Source organism: Quercus robur, chromosome 7 (assembly GCF_932294415.1).
Source record: "Quercus robur chromosome 7, dhQueRobu3.1, whole genome shotgun sequence".
NCBI lineage: Eukaryota > Viridiplantae > Streptophyta > Magnoliopsida > Fagales > Fagaceae > Quercus > Quercus robur.
Genome location: NC_065540.1, coordinates 26,552,770 through 26,573,283, shown reverse-complemented (window position 1 = coordinate 26,573,283; position 20,514 = coordinate 26,552,770). Strand labels below are relative to the sequence as shown.

Sequence of the window (20,514 nt, the reverse complement as noted above, 5' to 3'; positions counted from 1 at the left end):
TGAAAATTTGAGTGTGAATTTTCTCACCTGTACATTTTGTGTTCTTTATGAAATTGATAATTATTTTTTTAAATGTGACAATTTATTCTCATATTCTACAAATAGTAAAAATTACTTTGCACTTCATCGCAAATCTGATCAAAATCCTCTCCATTTCACGTAAAATGGAAGGGAAAATGAAGGAATGATTTATTTATTTTTTTTTGTGGATGAAATGAACAATAGAATGCAATCTGATTTTTGGTGGAATTATCCATTAAACAAAGAAAAATTACCTTTTCTTTTCTACTTAATAAGTATATAACTATCGCGCACTCTTAGTATAGTGGTCGCTCTAGAAGTATAAGTGCTTGTGAGGTGTAGGGGGCAAGGACCGAAATTCAAGTTTTCAGGAGGAAATTTCATACACATATACCCTTAGATTATGTTAGAGTAGAATTTCTATCTTGTATATATATATAAAAAAAAAAAAAAAGTACATAATATAACCACAAGAGGTTAGCTTAGTGGTTTTTAAGGTTTCATGATATTCATGAGATCTTGGGTTCGAAACCTCTTACCAGCACCTTGAGGCCACCCCCAAGAAATTCCTCCCTATATACTTGAAAAGGTTTAGATATTTTTGTTTGTAAAAAAAAAAAAAAAAAGTACATAATATAAAATAGTAATTATGTTTTATTTTTCATTTATTTATAACATCCCTAATACAATCAAGGGGGAATATCACAATCCTTAATGTGCTGCCATTTGCTGAAACCCTTTTGCATGATAGTATTTCAACCTATGATGTTTGCTGCATGCTAATTGTTATTTATCATTAGGTTAAGACATTAATCGGGTTTTTATGTAAGCAAAAGTTGAACCCTAAATCTTTTGTTTAATAACAATGAACTTTAATAGCTGAACTAGCTGAAATCCACAATTAAACTACTATATTGAATGAATTACCTGCTAGATGTATATTCAATAAGAAGTGTAGACGATGTTGTACAACAAAAACCAAGGCGGCTAAATATTGTTATTGTTAGTGCTCAAGGATTTGGAGCCTATTTTGAACCTTATATTTTTCAAGCACGGCTTTTTTAAGCCACATTTTTTTAAGGTACATCTTTTCCTAACCAATCATTTTCAAAAAGTTCAAAAAAAAAAAAAAATTATACCAAACAAACACGTAATCCCATAAATGTTTCTCAAGCATGGCAATTTGTGAATAAGTGGATCACTAAGGGCTTGTTTGGTTTGTGTTGAGGTTGTATTCATTTTCTATTCTCAAATCTTGTACTCATATCTCCATGATAATATTGTGGATCATATAATTGAGTTAAATTAGTAATTAATCAATGCAATGTTTTTAGTTTTTGATATATTTCAAGTGGGGAAGGGGATTCGATCTTTTGGATATCTCCATTGAACCTTAAAGGTCATTGACCAATTGCAATGCAATGATATTTTTGAGTGTGAATATGCTGACCTTTGAGTGTGAAAATCCAGGCTTTTGCTAGGAAAGAGCCTGCCATAGAAGGACCCTGGCATTCCCGCTATGAAACATGGCCCTACATCGTTGCCTTTCTCCTTTTTCAACATAGCATAAAAGTCTGGCAGTAATTTGAAATTAGTGTTGAATTCATTACTTGGAAGGTCATTTAGAAACACTGTGAGCTCAGGAGGAGAGTGTCCAGTTTCTCGGCACAGTCCGACTATGGCATCAATCATTTCGTACGGCAATAGACTTTCATTGCAAAGATAAAATATATATATATAAAGCCCGTTTCTCACACTAAAGTGACATGAATGCCATCACCATATCTTTAGTTTGTAGAAGAAAAGATTACAAAAGGCCCGTTTCTCATCTGGGAAAAAAAATGGCCCGTTTCTCACACTGAAGTGACATGAAGGCTAATGCCATCACCATATCTTTAGCCTGCAGAAGAGAAGATTACAAAAGGCCTGTTTCTCATCTAAAAAAAAAAAGTGCCCGTTTCTTACGCTAAAGTGACATGAAGGCTAATCCCATCACCAAATCTTTAGCTTGTAGAAGAAAAGATTACAAAAGGCAGAACAGAAAGAAGAGACAAATAAGAAAGAAAGAAGAAAAAAAACACCCACTCTCTGACTCTCTCCATCTTGATTCCAAAAAAAAAAAAAAAAAAACTCTTTTTAGTTGGCTCACTCATCAATTGGTGTTGGCAATAGACTTGGTGTGTTCACAGATCTTCATTTCAGGTTCGTTTTTTGTTTTCTCCTCCTTTGCCTCTTTCGTCTTCTTCATGGTTTGTTGTTGGGTGTCTGGGTTTTCTTTTTTTTTGTTTGTTGAAGAGGAGTTTGCATTGCTCATTGCTGCTGAGTAAAGAGTACAAGCAGTGCCAGCCTTAGAGTAAAGAGGAAAGTGAACTCTTTTTGTTTGTCCTCTTAGATTTCTTTAGATTTCTCTAGAAGCCAATGGAATGGTCCAGACCCACTTAAAGAAATCTAAAGTATTACACGTTTTATCTAAAGATTTCTCTAGATTTCTTTAGTCTTACACATTTTGTTTTGTTGTTTTGTTTTGTTTTATTTATTTATTTTTTAAGAAATCAGATTTAGTGGGATGGAACCATGAGGGATAGCAGGCTTGTCTTAGTCTTAGTGAATCACGTTGAGTCCTACATATTTTGCTAGTGGGCTAGTCTTAGTGGATCCAATCAAGTTAAGTTCTACACATTTTGCTAAAAAAAAAAGGTTTATTGCTACAAAAAAAAAAAAAAAAAAAGAGTATTGATAACAAAATTATAAATTTAGAATAATTTACTTTGTATTAATATTAATTTTAATTTTTCTGTGCAGGTTTAAAGTGTAAAGTGATCATATTAAGTAAAACTGCAATTGTGCTTTTGATAAACCAGGTTCTATTGTTTTATACATTAAATTTATATTATTCTAGTTAAATTGTAATTTTTTTTATTATAGATTGTGTTTCATTTATTCATAAATATTTTTTAATTACAAATGTCTACTAGAAAATATCCATCTGGATATGAAAAACTAAAAAAAAAAAAAGACAAAGAGAAGAACTAATTGAATCTCAAAAAGGAGATATGGACAAATTTATTACTAGTAAAAAAAAAAATCTTGCAGAAAATTTGAGTGAAGGTTTCATAAATGAACAAGAAATTCATCAAAAAGAGTTAAAAGATAATAAAAATATACAACAAAATGATAATAACGAAGGTGCTCATGATAATGTTCAAACATGTAATGTCACCATTCTTGATAATGAAGCTCAAAATAATTTAGAGGAGAGTGAAAATATTAATGATCAACCTAATTATATTCCTACAAATATTTTTGATCCAAGTCAATGGAAAACTATTGATATAAAATTAAGAGATTTGTTAGTAGAAAATGGTCCAATAAGAGTTGATGATCTAAACTTTCCTATAGATAAGAACTCTAGACATTTTTCTACTACGCATTATATTCGAAAATTACCAAAGTTAGTGTATTCGAAAGACCTAGATAAAGTATTTTGTTTTTGTTGCAAGTTGTTTAATTCAAAATCTAATACAAATCAACTAGCTAATGGAGGAACTAAGGATTGGAAAAATATTAGTTCTATTCTTAAAAATCATGAAACAACCAATGAGCATATTACTAATATGAGTACTTGGATTGATTTAGAACTAAGATTATTGAAGAATAAAACAATTGATAAAAATGTCCAAGAACAAATTAAGAAAGAGAAAGATCATTGGAAAAAGTGTTATTAAGAATAATATGGTAAAAAATCTTGGTAAAAAAAATTTGGCATTCCGAGAAAAAAACAAAAAGATCTATCAAGAAAATAATGGAAATTTTTTAAGTATAATTGAAATGATTGCAGAATTTGATCCAGTAATGCAAGAACATGTTCAACATATTCAACATGGTGCAATCCATAATCATTATCTTGGACATAATATACAAAATGAAGTGATACAATTATTAGCAAATGAAATTAAAAGTAAAATTATAAAAAAAGATTAAAGAAGCAAAATACTTTTCATTTATACTTGATTGTACCCCCGATGTAAGTCATCAAGAACAAATGACTCTCATACTAAGATGTATGGATATTTCAATAAGTCCAATAAAAATAGATGAACATTTTGTGGAATTTTTAAAGGTAGATAATACTTCTAGAAAAGGTATTTTCAATGAAATTATAAATGCAATAAAAAATCTTGAACTTGATATTAATGTTGTACGTGGACAAGGATATGATAATGGATCTAATATGAAAGGGAAAAAACAGGGGTACAAAAAAGAATTCTTGATATAAATCCTAAAGCATTTTACACACCATGTGGTTGTCATAATCTCAACCTTGTCTTATGTGATATGGCTAATTCTTGCCCTAAAGCTATATCTTTTTTTGGAGTAGTACAACGTATATACACACTATTTTCTTCTTCCACAAAGCGATGAAAAATTTTACAAGATAATGTGACAGGTTTAACTCTTAAGCCATTGTCACAAACACGTTGGGAAAGTCGAATTGAAAGTATGAAAGCAATAAAATTTCAAGTTTTAGAAATAAGAGATGTTTTGTTACAATTGGTAAAAACAAGTGAAGATCTCAAAACAAAAAGTGAAGCTGATTGTTTAGCAACATATGAGATCGAAAGTTTTGAGTTTTTGCTAGCTATGACTATTTGGTATGACATATTATTTGCGGTTAACTTTATTAGTAAAAATTTACGATCGAAAGACATGCACATAGATGTTGTTATAGATCAATTAAAATGTCTCATGTCTTTTTTAAAAAAATATAGAGAAGATAAATTTACATCTGCTATGAATTCATCTAAAGAAATTGCAACCAAAATAGAAATAGAGTCTATATTTCGTGAAAAACGTATAATTCGTAGGAATAAACAGTTTGATGAGATCATGAGAATGTCAATGATGAGACAACACAATCCGCTGAAGAATATTTTAGAATTAATTATTTTTTATATATAGTAGATCAAGCTATTTCTTCAATTGAAAGTAGGTTTGAACAATTTCAAATATATGAATTTTTTTTGGGTTTTTTATTTAATTTTGAAAAACTAAAATCACTAGATGATGATAGTTTGAAAAAAAAATTGTTTTAATCTTGAATGTTTTCTCACACATGAAACTTATTCCGATATTGATGGCTTAGATTTATATTCAGAACTAAAAGTTTTAAAAGAAGTTTTGCAAATAAATGATAACTCTCTAATTAATGTACTAAATTATATAAAGAGGCTAGAATCTTTTCCAAATGCATGTATTGCTTTCAGAATATTACTAACTATACCTGTTATAGTTGCTTCCGTAGAAAGAAGTTTTTCAAAATTAAAATTAATAAAATCTTATTTAAGATCAACTATGTCACAAGAAAGATTAAGTGGATTAGCTATATTATCAATTGAAAATGAAATGTTAGTGGAACTTAAATGCAAAAATTTAATTAGTAATTTTGCCTCTCAAAAGCAAGAAAAATAAATTTTAATTGAAAAAAAAATATGAATTTATAATTAAATATAATAAAATGCCCTGTTTAAAGCTTTCACCTAGAGCCCCCAAATTCGTTGAGTCAACCCTATCCACACCATGAGAAACCACAATTCCCTCTCCATGTCTACTTCAGACTAATAAATCAACATCGGCACTCAACATTATAGACAAACCTTGATAGTGATGTAATCCGACAACAAGTTGAAAAATGTGCAAGTTGTGGTAAAGTATGTGGGAAAGTATGTGTCCTTAGAATAGTTGAGATTTAAGAGTGTGTGAAATCTCCTATCCTAATTTAGGCAAACAAATTTCTACAAAACATTTAATTAGTAAGAGTGATTCATGCTATTAACATATATCATCTTCAGAAATTGGGTTTCAGTTATCAGTGGGTAAGTTTGATAATGCAATGTGTCAAAACGGTCTCTTATAATATACTAATCAATGGTGCTCCAATGGAAAGATTCAATCCTACAAGAGGAATCAGATATGGTGATCCGTTATCTCCTTATTATCCTCTGCACAAATATTTTATTGTTCATTTCTTCCCACATAGCATCAAATGCTAGTGTTGGAAGTAATAATTTGTCTTCACAAGCTTTTTATTTGAACCTAATAAATTAGTTTTTCAATCATCAAGTAAATTTTTTACAAGATTAGTCAACCCAACTGTGCAAACCAAACATAATATGTATGGGTGGGAAATGGCTACAAACTCTAGTTAAGAAGGCCAACAGCACTTGTAAGTCAGGGACTCATGGTTTATAGATTCAACCGTGGCTCTATGAATGCAACCAAACTAACACAAAATTACAGCACCTTAGTACCACTACCAATATGATCCATGAAGTATCGTTAAGCATTTTCAGATCATGAAGTTATCAAAGTATCAATTACTACCACGCTCTACAATCATAGTTTCAAATGCAAGCTTAAGAGGCTGCATTATGCAAATAATTAAAAAAGAAAATGTGAGAGTGTACATAATACATATCAATTTGAGTTGCAATTTGGCCTCATCCTCCATCATCCGAATGATAATATAAGCTGTGCCAATTCATTCAAGGCATTGTATGTTGAACCATCCTTGCTCAGGCAAAGCTCAGCTTTGTGCTTTAAATCCTTTGCTCTCTGTCTTATCTCCACCCCTTCAGTTTCCACCATTAGTTTTCTTATAGCTCTTTCTATTTTCCCTCTCTCCAAAACACCCTCCAATTCCAAGCCTACCTTCCATACACTACACACATACTTTGCACTCAAACCTTGGTCCCCAAAATAGGGTCGACATAGCATTGGAACTCCTTCACAAACACTCTCCAGTGTTGAATTCCAACCACAATGGCTCCAAGACCCTCCCACTGCACCATGTGCCAAAACTTCCTTCTGGGGTGCCCATTTCACAATGCAACCTCTTCCTTCTACTCTTTCTTTAAAACTTTCTGGCAATAGCTCAATCCATTCCCACCCGCGAACTGAACCAAGTCTAACCACCCACAAGAAAGGTTGCTCACTGTTGGCTAAGCCCCAAGCTATCTCCACCAGCTCTTTCTCATCCATGCTTACCATGCTGCCAAAGCTTATATAAATGACAGACTTGGGGGCTTGTTTGTCAAGCCAGGAAATGCAACTAGTATCTTCCTTCAGCAGTGAACTAGAGGCAGATGGAGCTAGTTTATGGAAAGGGCCTTAGGAAAAAATTGGAGATAAGAAATGTGCTTGAACCTTTGTCAGTGTTTGTTGTTCAAGGAAGTGCACCGTGTTCACTATTATTGCTGAGGCTTTTTGTTTTGCATCTGTCACTGTGGCTCTCAGCTCCAATATGGGAGTTGGGATTTCTGTGGATCCTAGTATGCCCTTAAGATCAAGGGACTGAAGCTCAGGCACTGGGGCTTGAGCCAGACTTTCTATAACAAAAAGGAAAAAAATATTAATGTCGTGACATGATCATAATAAAAAACAATTATCATTAAAAATTAAAAAAAAGGATGTCATAAATTTAAATTATGTTATATCTATTACCAAAAAAGAGCATTTTAATTTTTTTGTTTATTTTTATCTAGACACATGAAAAAAATGGATTAGAAGCCCATACGGGAACTGTTAGTTGACAATTCTACATTTCATACAAATGTGATCTATTACCTTGGATTATCTGTGAACTTAAATAGTGAACTCCACATAATCATACTAGTTAAATTAGAATTATATACAGAGTTAACAGTTAACCATTTATCAAATATTTATGTCAAGATAGAGGAATAATTCCTAATTCCTAGTTAAAATTACATGTCAAAACTTTAGATCTCAAAGTGACTACCCTTATCCAAGATAAAATTTCTCACTCAAGTATTTCGATTTTCTTTTCCAATATTGTTCTGCTTCAACTATACAATTAGTTAGAAATCTTAGCTAACTATGACCATATGAGAAGAAAAAAAAAATACAATAGCTTCAGAAAACCTATCTTTCTCATGTAAAGTACCAAATTAAATCATCAAGTTAATCAACTCTAATATGTTGAATAAACTCGTCAACTATTTGGTATAACCATGGACACCATGCTATCAATTTTTGTTAACCTTTTTCAACAGCACTGTATACTATGTTACCACAGTTCTTCCCTTAGCAGGATTAAACATGCTCTGTACCATTGAAGAACTCAATTCAAATGCATTGTTGTATTGACTATTAAAATACAATTTATATTTTCTAAAGACAATTAAATTCAATACAGCTCTGTGTTTAAATTTAATTGAAGAACTTAATTAATGTACTTTCACCTAAGGAATTGTCTACCCCAAAATTAAAGCTTTCAAATTCACACGTACCTGGAAAGGAAATATAGCCTTTCTCATGATGAGCATCGGGAAAGACTGCAAACAAAAGCAAGGTGGCAGCTGCACTTGTACGCACATTAATCCCAGGAAGTTTCAAATTGTTAGCCACAGCTTGAGCAAAGTGCATGAACCCTTCATAAACAACACCGGCAACCTGATCATGTGGATCCTCTACTTTCATCATCTCCTCCATGTATTGCTGAAATGGAGCTTCACAATTACTATTAAGAGCCGATATCGCGGCCATGAAATTGGAAGGTGAGAAATTGGTTTTAGACAAGCCATCTGGTATTGATACAAAGTGACATTCAAGATGATTTTCATGGTTGGGAGAGTTGAATTGAGGGTGTGCTATGGTGATTGAAAAGCCCTTGGAGTATAGGATTGTGGCAAGTTGAAGCATGGGATTTATGTGGCTTTGGAATGGATATACTACAAGCACCAACCGGTGGCCAAGCCTTTTAGCTTCTTGCTTCTCCATTGATGATCACTTTGCAGCTTGTGGGAAATTAAGGCAATCTTTTTGTTTTGGTTGCAAGTTGCAATAGACTAGAAAATGGCCATGACTTGAAAACAATTACGTCATTTGGATATTAATTTATACAAATGATTTTGGGTTGAATTGTCATGGTATATATCTTACGTACGAAGAAGTTTTCAAGAGTTGAGTTTTGGCTTTTATTCATCTATGTATTTCCTACGTATCACTCACGTCAACTCAACACTTCAGATATTTTGATTTTTCTGCCTAAAGCTTGGAGAAAAGGGATTGAAGAAAGGGTTTTGACTGTTTCACATATATGATATAACAGTTTTCACAATCTTTCATGTCATGGGGTAAAATGTGAATTCTTAATGTGAAGGTGTGGACATTTTATGAACTTCCATATTGTACGTTTGGTAGTGTAAAACAATAAATAGACTAAAAAAAAAAAAAGGATAATTTCGTTACTGATATAAAGTTGGTGTGATTTTGCACCTAAAATACTAAATTATTGTAGAATACTTCAAAGTTATCTAATAATTTTTGCACTTGGCATCTTATCTATGATTCACAAAGCAGCATAAATTTTATCTTTTCGAGGTTACCAATGACTACATTTCTTTATTAAACTGAAAGTTCATCTTTACAAAAGATTTTTACAATTACCCAAAGTTTCTTTAACATTTTCATATTCAGTATTGTTAGCATACAAGCCCATTTTATTGCACTTAAAAGAAATTACAATTCAATAGGTATAATGAAGGATTTGAGGGAATTAGAACTCTAAACATTTCAGTTGGAAACATCAGAATTTACCAATTGAGTTATAAAACTCATAGCTATTGTATTCTTATTTGTCCAAAAATCATTTTAGTCCTTTATGATTGAAGTTGGTTATTTTGGGTGATTTTTGGCAAGGTTACCAGACTAAATGATTCTTTAGAGAAATAAAATGATTTTTGACAAGGTTACTAGAATAACATGATCAAAAACTTGAGACTTAAATGACAAATAATTTTTGGGCAAAATTACAAGACTAAAATGATCAAATTCAAACTTAAAGGACCAAAATAATTTTTGGGCATAGTTAGCCGGCTAAAATGTGTATTTTTACCTAAATTTTTATACACATCAATATACAATAAATTCATTCTCAATTCTAACAAAGACCATTCTTTAGTTCTTCATGTCTTGTCTCTTTCTACTTTTAAGTAGAAATCTTATTTAATAAGAAGGTTTTTTTTTTTTCTTTAAAAAAAAATTATAAAAAGATTGGTTAATTGTACCACAGTTCTTGTGACTCCCCATTACTCACAATCAGTGGAAACTCAGCAAAAATTTCCTTTCCCTTTCTTCTCTAGACGATTGACCACTTTTTTTTAGTCATTGCATGGAAATAAGCATTAAGAACACTAATTTAACATTGAAACAACTTACAATGATCATAAGGTAAACTAGGCAAAATCATACACACATAAAATATATGGTACTGACTACACAGTACACTGCTGTACACACATAAAATACAACACTTAGTTTACCATGCAGAGTCATAGACTCATGGCATAGCTACAAGCATACAAGAAACAATTTATTAAAAACAAAGCCAGACTAGGCAAAAGCATAACATCTGGTAACTAGTCCAACAAGATGATCACTACAAAAAAAAGGTCCTCTGGCCGCGTTTTAAAAACGCGGCTATATGCCAAAAAAACGTGGCTATAGCTTATAGCCGCGTTTTTTTAGGCTGCGGTTCAGAATGTGGCCTAAAACCTGTGACTATAGGACTGATGGTCCTATAGCCTTATTAATTATAATGTGCTTTAGAGTTGAGACACCTATGTTAAGACATTAATTTGGATTAGACATGAGAGAGAGAGAGAGAGAGAGAGGTCTTTAACGGTGCCTAGTGCCAATTGGTTTTAATAATTATAACATCTCACTAAACCCATGACCAAAATGCTGATCATTCATAAATTAAATTGATAGAGAAAAAAGTGTCATTCTCATCATGGAAACTATAGGGATATTCTATGCATGGAAGATAAACTGATAATATTATTTGAATAGTACTATACTCGTTATTATGATGCAAGATTCTGTTTTGGAGCTGGTGAGTAAGCCTTAGTATTATTAGTATACTAATTCTCATCATATAGTATAGCCTAGGGGCCTGAGGTATCTTCTATGTTAAATTTCTTTTGGTGGCACAAAATTTACTAAAACAATTGATTGGATTTAAATCACCAACACTCCTGGTTTTAATGGAATCAATAAACAAGAACAATTATGTTAAAGGTAAAAATCAGTTCTAGAAAGGGTGCAGAAACTGGAAGTGGTGACACAACCAAAAAGGAGATGGTGTTCCATTGCAGCTTACAAACAAAGGACTGTGGGTCATGGAGAACTCGCCTCCTCTATGAAGAAGAGTGATACACAAGACTTTGAGAAGAAAATTTTAACAATTAGAATGAATTCACTTTTTTTATTAGTAGTTCCAAAAAGCTACAGTATGAGAAAAACTATACCGTGCGAGAAAAAGGAGAACTTGAAGATTTAGAAGCTTTGAACCAAACATTAATAGTGAAGGAGCGCAAGAGCAATGATGAGCTGCAAGAAGCTCAAAATGAATTAGTTAATGACCTGAAAGACTTAGCTAGCCGTGCTCATATTGGCGTTAAGAGAGTGGGAGAACTTGACAGTAAACCATTCCATGAAGCAATGCGAAGAAAGTATAATGAGGAAGAAGCAGAAGACAGAGCTTCAGAGCTATGCTCATTGTGGGAGGAATATCTAAAGGACCCTGACTGGCATCCTTTGAAAGTTATTACAGTTGTTGGGAACCATCAGCAAGTTATGGATGAAGAACATGAGAAATTGAATGATCGGAGGAAAGAATTGGGTGATGAAGTTTACAATGCTGTGACAGCAGCTTTAATGGAGATAAATGAATACAATCCTAGTGGGCGGTAAATAATATCAGAATTGTGGAACTATCCAGAGGGAAGAAGAGCTACACTTGAAGAGGGGGTCATGTTTATATTGAAGCAATGGAAAGTAGCTAAATGCAAATATAAAGAATTTCTTTTTCTTAGTATGTACCGGATGAACTTAATCTTAGACATAAAAAAAATAAAAATAAAAAGGTCTTATGTAATAAATATTTTAGAATAATAGAAGAACGGTTAAAATATATACATATATATATATATATATAGCTTATATGCATGCATTAAACAATCTAACATATTAGACAAACTGAGGACCTCTGTTATAGGTAAAACTATGTCACATGTAATACACTAGCAATACATTTTAGTTCAAAATTAGTAAACGACAGAACTAGCAATAGAATAAGTTCAGCTTAAGTGTAGCAAATTATAGTGGAATACTTTTTGCAGATGTTATATCAGTTCAGTAGCAACATTGATAAAAAGCTTTAGGAAATATTAGGATAGAGTTTGGAAATTGAAGCCCCACTTCAAAAAGAAAGTGTAGCAAATCCACTCTAACCATAAAATCTTCATACTAAGGTGAATGTGTGTTGTCACAACAGTCACTATAATAAATCCTTTATTTTATAGTTGGGTGGGAAAAGAGAAAAATGAGATGATGTTTTAATTAATCTAACAATGTGGGATTGATCTCTATTTATTTATTTATAATTTGATAGTTACAATAGGGCTCAGAGTGATTTGAACTTTTGATGTTTCCATTAAAAGTACAAAGAAATGTCATTTGGGCTATAAAGCTCTTGACAGATCAATGGCTACCAAGCAGTAATAAAGTTTGAGCTAAGAGTGCTTTATTAATTATATAAAGAAAAAGCCAATGGAAACATGCACATGTATTGCTTGTGCAATCCAATCTTATTTTATGTAAAAAAATAAAATATTCAGTTTAGTACAAAATATTTAAATGAATATGATTTACAAGTACGTATATGATGATATTGATACAAATCTAATAAGGAGAAAATGTGAATAGATTGGTAGGGGTTTTGTATCTTTTACAAAAGTTGTATAGGTAGATTGATTGGACTCTTTGTGGTCCAACATATCCGTAATATGCCACGTGGGGGGAGCTTATACCAATCGAATTAAGCCTAATCTAGATCTAATTCTGAAAAAGCAATTCTTTTGAAATAGTTACAACTTTAATGGGTGATGCCTTAATAATTTAATCAAATCCTCTCTACCTAATCTACCAATTACAGAAAAAGGGGATAAGAACTCTTAACAATTTAGAAATGCAATATAAATGTCATTTTTTTAATCTTTCTAGACCTCTGACCCTTTGAAAAGTCAGGTAAGTAAAATGAAACAGAACCAGAAACACATACAAAGGCATGAATATGTCATTTTACCCTTATTTCTTAAGTGTGATTATGGGTTTAAATACTTATCTTTTGTTAGGTAACTTAATAATATGTGTATTAAGCTTGATTAGTTATTATCCATTCATCCTCAATATCATCATCATCATACTATATTCTTAATGTATAAGATATTGAATGATAAACACTTTCTAGAGTGAGTGAAGTTAGTTTCTTATCTTACTGTTTCTATCATAAGTTGGTTTTAGTTGTAAAGTACAGGTTAAACTTGGGTCAAATGTTATTTTTGTTCCTAAAGGTTTATTTTGTGGTATTTTTTGTTCCTAAAGTTCATATTTGGTGCCAAATTCATCTTTCCGTCCGTAAACAATCATTAGCCATTAAAAACTATATATTGTTTATAATACTTAAACTATGAAAATCATTTAAATAAAAAGCCACACTAACACCTAAGATTTTAAACATAATTGAATCACTAAAGTGGAGCTCCATCAATGGTGAAAACCAGACAAAGTGTACCCATATCACAAAATATACTCTAATCACTCTTGACCACATGAGACCTAAAAACCATTAAACCTAAGATAGATATTGATGTAAAAGTTTACGGTCAAGTTCAACTCCAATTGGCCAAAGTCCAAGAATTTAATAAGCGGAGTACTTAAAAATTTAAATAATTCTGTCCATGATAGATTATTAATTGCAATTTGGAAGTATGCTTAAAATTAAATTGGGATGATTATGTTTTCAAACACAGAATGAAATATTTGCTAAGGTGGGGTTTCAAATTTGATGGTTGTAGTTACCTAACATTTCCTGTCTTCATCTAATGAATGGTGATAGAGATTAAACAGGTGGTCAAGGCAGCCCTAACCAAAGTACTCACGTAAAGACAGTGGATCGATCCAGATAATAGACAAAGAACATTACAGAGAATCCTACTATCTGGACTTTACTTGTAAAGCATTAATCATTTATAAAAAAACTTTAGATTTTTTTATTGAATACTTAACAACTGGTTCATTAAGAATAACCAAAAATGTGAATTAAGAATTTAAAACGTAGCATAGCAGTCAGAAGTCTGCGTTTCTATAAGAAATGAGATTAACAATTGTTTTTTGGTAAAGGAAAACTCTTTTGCAGTGGTTTAAATTAACTTTAGAGATTGAGCTATGTGAAACAAATTGTATTGATAAGGTTGTTCTAAAAGCAGCGCCTCTATTACAAAACTCATTAACCCTAATGAAGTCTACTGAGCTAAAAACCCTGCAACTTGAATAAATATTTTATGACCAAAAGATTAATAAAGAATGAAAAAGGAAAAGAAATCTTGAATCCACATCAGATCAAATCTAGTTTTCTAGTTTATCTGCTTGTTCCCAAACAAACTAAGATAATTAAACTAAGAATTGTGCAAATTCAGAACATATTAATCTGCTTTACAAAGTGATATACCAATAATTATGTACCTCAATGAAAATTAGATATCATAGAAACTTTGCCCACAGACAGCTTAGTCAGTTCAATTTCTAGCCATTGTCTTAAAAAAGGGCATCTGTTAATTTCTGAAAAGAAACGGAAACAATTTCAAAATAAAACAATTTCAAAACCCTAAACTTCAAATATAATAACATCGAAACAAATAAGAAACAGAAAATTGAAAACCCTAAATTCGAAACCCTAAACCCGCTTTGCCCTAACATTCTATGACTTTTTGGCTCAAACTATCAAATCATTTTTACTTATCACATGTTCCACTCTACTTTTTTTGTCATAGTATTTTCAACAAAAAAAAAAAAAAAAAATCAATCAACTTATTTTATTTAAGTTTTTAATAAAAAAATTAGATAAGTTGTTTCCAAATGTACCTAGAATTCAAATTACCCCTCCCAACTTAAGACGTATTATAAAAACAAAGGGTACGATTATACTTACTAAACACAATTAGTTATTAGACAAAATAAACCAGTAAAAATATACCCAAAAAAGAAAAGGAAAAATGAAAATAAGCTTATCCAATGAGTGAGAAGTGAGAACCACGTTTATAGAATTCATTGGGCTTTCAAAAAGCCCATTAATCTCTAAAGGAGCACTGATCCCATCATCATCATCATCATCCAGGACTATATTCTACATATCATTACCAATGCCCTTTTCGCCCCCTTTATGTTATTAAGAACTTCTACTTCAATCATTGTCCAAAGCAAGAAATTTTTATATCATGGACAACCGGAGTTGGCTGCTAGTGCACAGAACCAATGGGCCAAATTTAAAGTCACCTATGTAGGACGTGTTGATATAGTTTAAGGAGGAATTTAGACTCTAAGCAAAAGATGGAATTTGACTACCATGTTTTACATACAATTCTTTAAAACTTCACTTCTTGTAATTGCAATTTCACAAGTATACTTTAGCTTCATTTTTCAGCAAAAGGCTGAATAAATTGGTGCTAAACAGAGACAACTGAGAAACTAATAGGGAGAATTAAAAGAAAATCAGAAATATTAAATCTTTTTTTTTTAATGTTTTGGTAATCCTAATTTAAATCTCTTTCACATATTTTTAGAAATGGACCCAACATTAGCAAATAAGTGCATGATGCATGTGGAAAATGATGACCAAGAGAACAACGCTTGTGGAATATGAAATTTTGGTCCAGTCTCCAAGTGGCAATAAGAGAGAGATGAGGGGACCTAAAATCCATGGTCCAACAACAATAGGGTGTTCAAATCTTCGAGATTACTCATATGGGCCCAATTGAAATTTTGAAAACCCAAGATAAAATCCCTCTTATCCAGTTTGTTTGCAAGAAAAAATCTATAGGAAACAAATAAGAAACAGAGAATTGAAAACCCTAAATTCGAAACCCTAAATTCGAAACCCTAAACCCGCTTTGCCCTAAATTTCTATTCAAATCAAACACAGAACTTAAAACCCTAAATTCGAAAATTGAAAACAAAAAATAAAAACATAATTACCTCTCTTAGCTTCCCTCTCTTTCTCTTCGGCTCTTTGGGTTTCGCTCTCTCTTTCTCTGCGAATTAGCCAAAGATTTGAACGGTTAAGAGGTCCAACATGAAAGGTTTGGAAGTGGAGGGTGAGGGCTACCTTGAGATCAGAGAGATGGAGGGTGAGGGTTGAGATCAATTGGAGATGGAGATGAAGGGAGAGGTTTGAGATCGATTGGAGATGAAGGGAGAGGCTTCAAATCGGGCTTCAGAGATGGAGGCCGATATCAAATGGGTGGAAAATTATTTTTAGTTTAGCATTTATACCAATCCTAAAGCCGTAGTTTTAACCCGCGGCTTTAGGCAAAACCTGGGGCTGCGTTTGAAAAATGCGGCCCCATCCCAAACTAAAGCCGCATTTCTAAAACGCAGCTTTAGACGAAATTTAAAGTTGCGTTCAAAACGGGGCTTTAAGGTTCATTTGGGCCGCGTTTTTTAAACGGGGCTTTAGGATGGGACTTCGGCCGCGTTTTTATCGATAAAAAACGCGGCCTCAGAACCTGTCTATGGCCCCGCATTCAAAACGGGGCTTTAAGGTTCATTTGGGCCGCGTTTTCTAAACGGGGCTTTAGGGTGGGACTTGGGCCGCGTTTTTTGAGAAACGCGGCCTCAGAACCTGTCTATGGCCCCGCGTGGAAAACGGGGCTTTAAGGTTCTTTTAAGCCACGTTTTTTAAAACGGGGCTTTAGGATGGGCCTTGGGCCGCGTTTTTTATGGCCGCGGCTTAAAAAACGCGGCCCAAGGCCCCCGCGTTTTGTAGTGGATGCGTCCCAATTTGCATCTTATTTATTCAAGATACATAGTTTCATGGATTTATTCATTTCCTTTCCATTGAAATTAGGATGTTGAAATTCTTTATCTTCTCCATGGAAAGATGCTCGCCGATATGCTCTGCGTACCTCTCAAATAAATCATCTATGATTGCCTCTCCAAAGTGATCAGCAAGCAAGGATTCTGAAATCGCCCTATAGCTACGTGACACAGTTTGTCCACATGTAAACTTGTCGAAGACGTAATTTTTGTTTTCCTCGTTGTCATTGCCATCCAAATTGACTTCAAATGTTTCCAGTCGATCAATAACAAAGGATCCCTCTTTTTCAACAACGGTTTTTACTTCTTCGATGAAAGGATTGTATTGAGGCAAATTGAACGTATCAATATCAGCCTCTTCAATTAGCCCCTATACACATAAAATCGTGGCCATTATTTCACTTTTTAAGTGAGATAACAAAACAAAAAATTATCCCTTAATTAGAAGAATTAATTTTAAATTTTAATTATCAAAAGGTTAAAGAACTAACTTCAGCAGCCATGTCAAGGAGACACTTTGCTAGCAGCTCCCAAACGAGGCAACAATCTCTACTAGTGGGATCTTTGATACTCCTACCAATAAAGGTTAGAATCATTTGCCCTCCAAGTTTTATTTCATCAGCACGAGAGCGAAGTAAAAGTGAGAAATCACTCTGAAATTGCTCCAAGTATGCCTCGAATACATTGTGAGGGCTTGTCTTCCCCATGTATATGTTCCCCTTATTATTGTTTATCCCTTGAGGTACCTAATAATTATAAAATAAAAATAAATTTAAAGAAAAGAGAGAAAATGCCATTACCAAAATGAGTTATGAAAATATGAGTATGAATTTTCTCACCTGTACATTTTGTGCGCTCTATGAAATTGATAATTATTTGTTTAAATGTGACCATTTATTCTCATGTTCTACAAATAGTAAAAATTACTTTGCACTTCATCGCAAATCTGATCAAAATCCTCTCCATTTCACGTAAAATGGAAGGGAAAATGAAGGAATGATTTATTTATTTTTTTTGTGGATGAAATGAACAATAGAATGCAATTTGATTTTTGGTGGAATTATCCATTAAACAAAGAAAAATTACCTTTTCTTTTCTACTTAATAAGTACATAACCATTGCCCACCCTTAGTGCAGTGGTCGCTCCATAAGTATAAGTGCTTGTGAGGTGTAGGGGGTAAGGACCAAAGTTCAAGTTTTTAAGAGGGAGTTTCACACACATATATCTTTAGATTAAGTTAGAGTAAAATTTCTATTTTATATTAAAAATAAAAAGTACATAATATAACCTCAAGAGGTTAGCTTAGTGGTTTTTAAGGCTTCATGATATCCATAAGATCTTGAATTCGAAACCTCTTGCCAGCACTTTGAGGCCACCCTCAAGAAATTCCTCCCTATATACTTGAAAATGTTTAGATATTCTTGTTTGTATAAAAAGAAAAGAAAAAAAGAAAAGAAAAAAGTACATAATATAAAATAGTAATTATGTTTTATTTTTCATTTATTTATAACATCCCTAATACAAACAATCAAGGGGAAATATCACAATCCTTAATGTGCCGTCATTTGCTAAAACCCTTTTGCATGATAGTATTTCAACCTATGATGTTTGCTGCATGCTAATTGTTATTTATTATTAAGTTAAGACATTAATCAGGTTTTGGTGGAAGTAAGAGTTGAATCCTAAATCTTTTGTTTAACAACAATGAACTTTACTAGTTGAATTAACTGAAACTCACAACTAACTATTATGATGACAGTTGGATTCAACATCTATGAACTGCGTTTGGCTTTTTTTTTTTTTTTTTTAGTCGTGATTGTTGACTTTTTTGTGTGAACAGTGCACGCTAGTGGGTTTCGTGCACTGTTCACAAAACCCATAACCCTCACTTTTCAGTAAATTTTTCATTAAAAATAAATCTCACAGTACTATTCACATATTTAAAAATTATTTTGCTACAATATTTTTAATTTTCAGTTTTTAACTGTATTCAAATGACCATTATGGAATGAATTACCTGCTAGATGTATACTCAATAAGAAGTGCAGAGGATGTTGTACAACAAAAACCAAGCGGCTAAATATTGTTATTGTTAGTGCTCAAGGATGTGGAGCCTATTTTGAACCGTATCTTTTTGAAGCACGGCTTTTTTTAAGCCACCCTTTTTTAAGGTACATTTTTTCCTATCTAATCATTTTCAAAAAGTCAATAAAAAAAAATAAAAATAAATAAATAAATAAATAAAAAAAAACCAAATTGTACCAAACAAACACGTAATCGCATAAATGTTTCTCAAGCATGGCCATTTGTGAATAAGTGGATCACTACGGGCTTATTTGGTTTGTGTTGAGGGTATATTCATTTTCTATTTTTATTTTATGTACTCATTTTTTATACTCAAATCTTGAACTCATATTTCCATGATAATATTGTGGATCATATAATTGAGTTAAATTAGTAATTAATCAATGCAATGTTTTTAGTTTTTGATAAATTTCAAGTGGAAAAGGTGATTTCGATCTTTTGGATATCTCCATTGAACCTAAAGGTCATTGACCAATTGCAATGCAACGATATTTTTGAGTGTTAAGATGCTGACCTTAGAGAGCCAATGCACACTATAAGAAGAATGAACAAAATCCAGGCTTTTGCTAGGAAAGAGCCTGCCATAGAAGGACCCTGGCATTCCCGCTATGAAACATGGCCCTACATCGTTGCCTTTCTCCCTCTTCAACATAGCATAAAAGTCTGGCAGTAATTTGAAATCAGTGTTGAAATCATTACTTGGAAGGTCATTTAGAAACACCGTGAGCTCAGGAGGAGAGTGTCCAGTTTCTCGGCACAGTCCGACTATGGCATCAATCATTTCGTAGGTAACTATAAGTGTGTTGGGTCCTGAAGAGCATCCCAAGTCTGCTACGGAAAAATAACGAGGAAAGTTTTCCTTGCTATATAAAGCTCTGACAGTGCCCTCCAACACTGGTCTTACCTTGGATATCACTGTTTTCTGAGAGATATGCAAGATGGAAAATCATTTTTTTAACTACTACATAAACATAAAATCATAAATGTGAACATTTTTTTTCAGCTTTGGAAACAAGTTTCTGTTGTGTGTGTTGAAAAATGCTAGTAACACAACAAAACTCACAACTTGCTTACTTGGTGAATTGTGACAAAAGTTATAAATTTTGTTGTGATACTAGCATTCTTCTTAATAGTACGTACACTATAAATAATGATCATCATGGCTAGCTTTAAAATGTATGGCTACATAGGAAACTCTCTCTAAATAGTTGATTCCATAAAAAGAGAGGTAAATTAAGTGAGAGTGAGAGAATTACTTGAAGTGCTGAGTTATGGGAATAGCTATTTTCTCCTACTCCTGATGTCATGTGAAAAACCTTCTCCACTTGCAAGACATGGCCATGTCCATTTTCATGGATTGAATTATGGGCGTTGCTATCCATGTCTTCCTTGGTGTAGTAATTGGTCTATTCAACCTGTATTTATAGGTGTAATACTTGAAAAAAAAAAAT

At 32.5% G+C, this 20,514-nt stretch overlaps 2 protein-coding genes across 3 annotated transcripts in view; both read right to left on the bottom strand.

The window, feature by feature from the left end:
- LOC126692960 (UDP-glucose iridoid glucosyltransferase-like) overlaps nucleotides 1-12,690 on the bottom strand; it is a 25,510-nt gene extending 12,820 nt beyond the window's left edge. The window contains exon 1 of the mRNA XM_050388792.1: nucleotides 8,331-12,690. Within this exon, the coding sequence (XP_050244749.1) occupies nucleotides 8,331-8,820 (490 nt within the window). The 5' untranslated portion in view covers nucleotides 8,821-12,690. The remainder of the gene's footprint in view (nucleotides 1-8,330) is intronic.
- Nucleotides 1-20,514, bottom strand: part of LOC126692961 (probable jasmonic acid carboxyl methyltransferase 1) — a 21,347-nt gene extending 833 nt beyond the window's left edge. Inside the window, exons 1-4 of one of the 2 annotated variants that reach the window (XM_050388793.1) lie at nucleotides 20,320-20,507; nucleotides 19,578-19,985; nucleotides 17,469-17,723; nucleotides 17,067-17,347 (exon numbers count right to left, since the gene is read on the bottom strand). In XM_050388793.1, coding sequence (XP_050244750.1) covers nucleotides 17,067-17,347; nucleotides 17,469-17,723; nucleotides 19,578-19,985; nucleotides 20,320-20,445 — 1,070 coding nt within the window. In that variant the 5' untranslated portion in view covers nucleotides 20,446-20,507. Of the gene's footprint in view, nucleotides 1-16,956; nucleotides 17,348-17,468; nucleotides 17,724-19,577; nucleotides 19,986-20,319 lie in introns of those variants that run through there. The other variant, XM_050388794.1, reaches the window with a different exon arrangement.